At 52.6% G+C, this 1,970-nt stretch overlaps 1 protein-coding gene across 1 annotated transcript in view; it reads left to right on the top strand.

The window, feature by feature from the left end:
- Window positions 1–1,970, top strand: part of LOC106885192 (putative uncharacterized protein encoded by LINC00472) — a 98,705-nt gene that overhangs the window by 4,921 nt on the left and 91,814 nt on the right. The window contains exon 2 of the mRNA XM_014937165.1: window positions 159–216. Coding sequence (XP_014792651.1) covers window positions 159–216 — 58 coding nt within the window. The remainder of the gene's footprint in view (window positions 1–158; window positions 217–1,970) is intronic.

Raw genomic sequence — 1,970 nt, 5'->3', positions numbered from 1 at the left:
CCCCCCCCCCCCCAACCTCCTCCGCCCCGGGGTGGGAGACCAGGTCTACCGCTGCCCTCCGGGCGCCGAGGGAGGAGCCGGCGACAAAAAGAGAGAGAGCCCCGCTTTAACCCTCCTCTCCCCTCTTGCCTTTCCCCCCTCCCCAACACCCCCTTCAGGTGAGGGCCGCGCCGTCGAGGCCGGAGGCGACGCGGGAGCAGCCAGGGCCGCCGGCAGGTGAGAGCGACTGCGACGGGCTTCCCCTCCCCACACACAACCCCCGGGGCTCCCTCAGGCTGAGGGCAGCCCCCCGGCTGCCGCCCAACCCCTTCCACCCCGGCGGTGGTTACAGCCAGGCCCGGCCTAAGGCCGCACTAGGCCGAGGCCACCCCGGGGCCCACAGCCCCAGGTAGGCCCCAGGGCAGCACCTGCCCCTTTTTTCAACCCCCTTTTCCCCGGGTAGAGGCAGCCACCCCTCGGCCCCACAGGGGAAAAGCCCCCGGTTGGGCAGGGGGAGAAGGTCGGGGCGTGGAAGGAGGTGTAGCGAAACCCGTGAGGAGTGGATGGAAAGTGGCGTGTAAAAGGGCCGTTGGCGTCGGTTCCCGGGCAAAACCCCTCGGTGTGATAAGGTGGGGAAGGGAAAAAGTTAGTGGGCTTCGTCTGGAATCTCCTCCTTCACCTCGTGGTTTTCCTCCTTCGTGTTTTCCCTCCTTCACCTCGTGTTTTTCCTCCTTCGTCTTTTTCCCTCCTTCACCTCGTCTTTTTCCCTCCTTCACCTCGTCTTTTTCCCTCCTTCACCTCGTCTTTTTCCCTCCTTCACCTCGTCTTTTTCCCTCCTTCACCTCGTCTTTTTCCTTCTTTATTCACTAGCTCACGCTCTCGTCCACTTCGTAGTTAAATGCATCGTCGGACATTTGCAGTTCTCTCGTAGTTTTTTCTCGTAGGGTTTTTTCTTTTTTTTTTTTCCAAATCCACGATCCTTCAGGCACTTAGTACAATTTTTCTGCCTACCAGTGTGATGGTGGGGTAGAAAACTGGGAGGCGAATGAATTAATAGGACGCGATTTAAAAGAAAAAGGACCCCCCCCTCCCCAGTAAAAGAAGGAGACATACTGTTGTTTTCAGTCACGTTCAGTCGTCGTCCCCTGCTCTGTTTCCAGACCTGGCTGTTTGGGAGGAGGAGGAAATACATTCCAGTCCTAAAAATTAAAAGTTTATAGATGAGTAACTGCGGCAAAGTCTCTTCACGTTTACTGCATCTCGAATTTTAAATTTAATAGTGTCACGAGTGAACAAAATGCATAGGAAGACTTTTTTGCAGGAAGTCTCTTTCTGTCCTTTTGGTTTTGGCATCTAATTTCTCGACGGCTGTTACCTGCTGAGGAGCTGCTACGTAGGATTTGCTGTGAAGCACCACAAATGTCTTCCTTCAGAAAGCTTGCCATCCCGGGCAGGTGACTTTCAGAGGTTAGGGGCTCGCTTGCCACCTTGGCTTGAGTCAAACACTTCCTTTAGGACTCATAAAGCTTAGCAGGGCTTTGCTGGTACCAGCTACTTCACCACCAAACTAGAGAAACTCTGCTTATTTCAAGATAGGAAGGAAAAGCAGATCCTCGTAGCCAAAGATGGAAAAGGCCTGTTAGAGCCTCGAGTACACACACCTCCTGGACCAGCATTTAATCTCCCCCAAAAGAGGACGTATCAAATATTAAACCAGTACTACTCTTGAGGTTTTTTAAAAGGTCAAGGCATACATTGCTAGGAGCATGGGGGTCAGTGCATGTTAATTTACGTCTGTTACTGTACTTAATACAATTATAGAAAGGCTAAGGGCCTATGAACAGAATTGCTGCTTGAGGCCTCTGAGCCTCCTGTATTCCTGTCAGTTAAGGGCTGAGAAATACCTCCAACCATCTGTAAAAAATTGCTTTGTGAATACGAGCCTCATGAAATAATGATTAACACTCTTACCCTCCCCTCCTTCTACCCTC

Source organism: Calidris pugnax, unplaced genomic scaffold (genome assembly GCF_001431845.1).
Source record: "Calidris pugnax isolate Ruff unplaced genomic scaffold, ASM143184v1 scaffold3, whole genome shotgun sequence".
In the NCBI taxonomy this organism is placed as follows: Eukaryota; Metazoa; Chordata; class Aves; order Charadriiformes; family Scolopacidae; genus Calidris; species Calidris pugnax.
The sequence above is the reverse complement of the archived record's forward strand: the minus strand, read 5'-3'. Positions and strand labels throughout refer to the sequence as shown.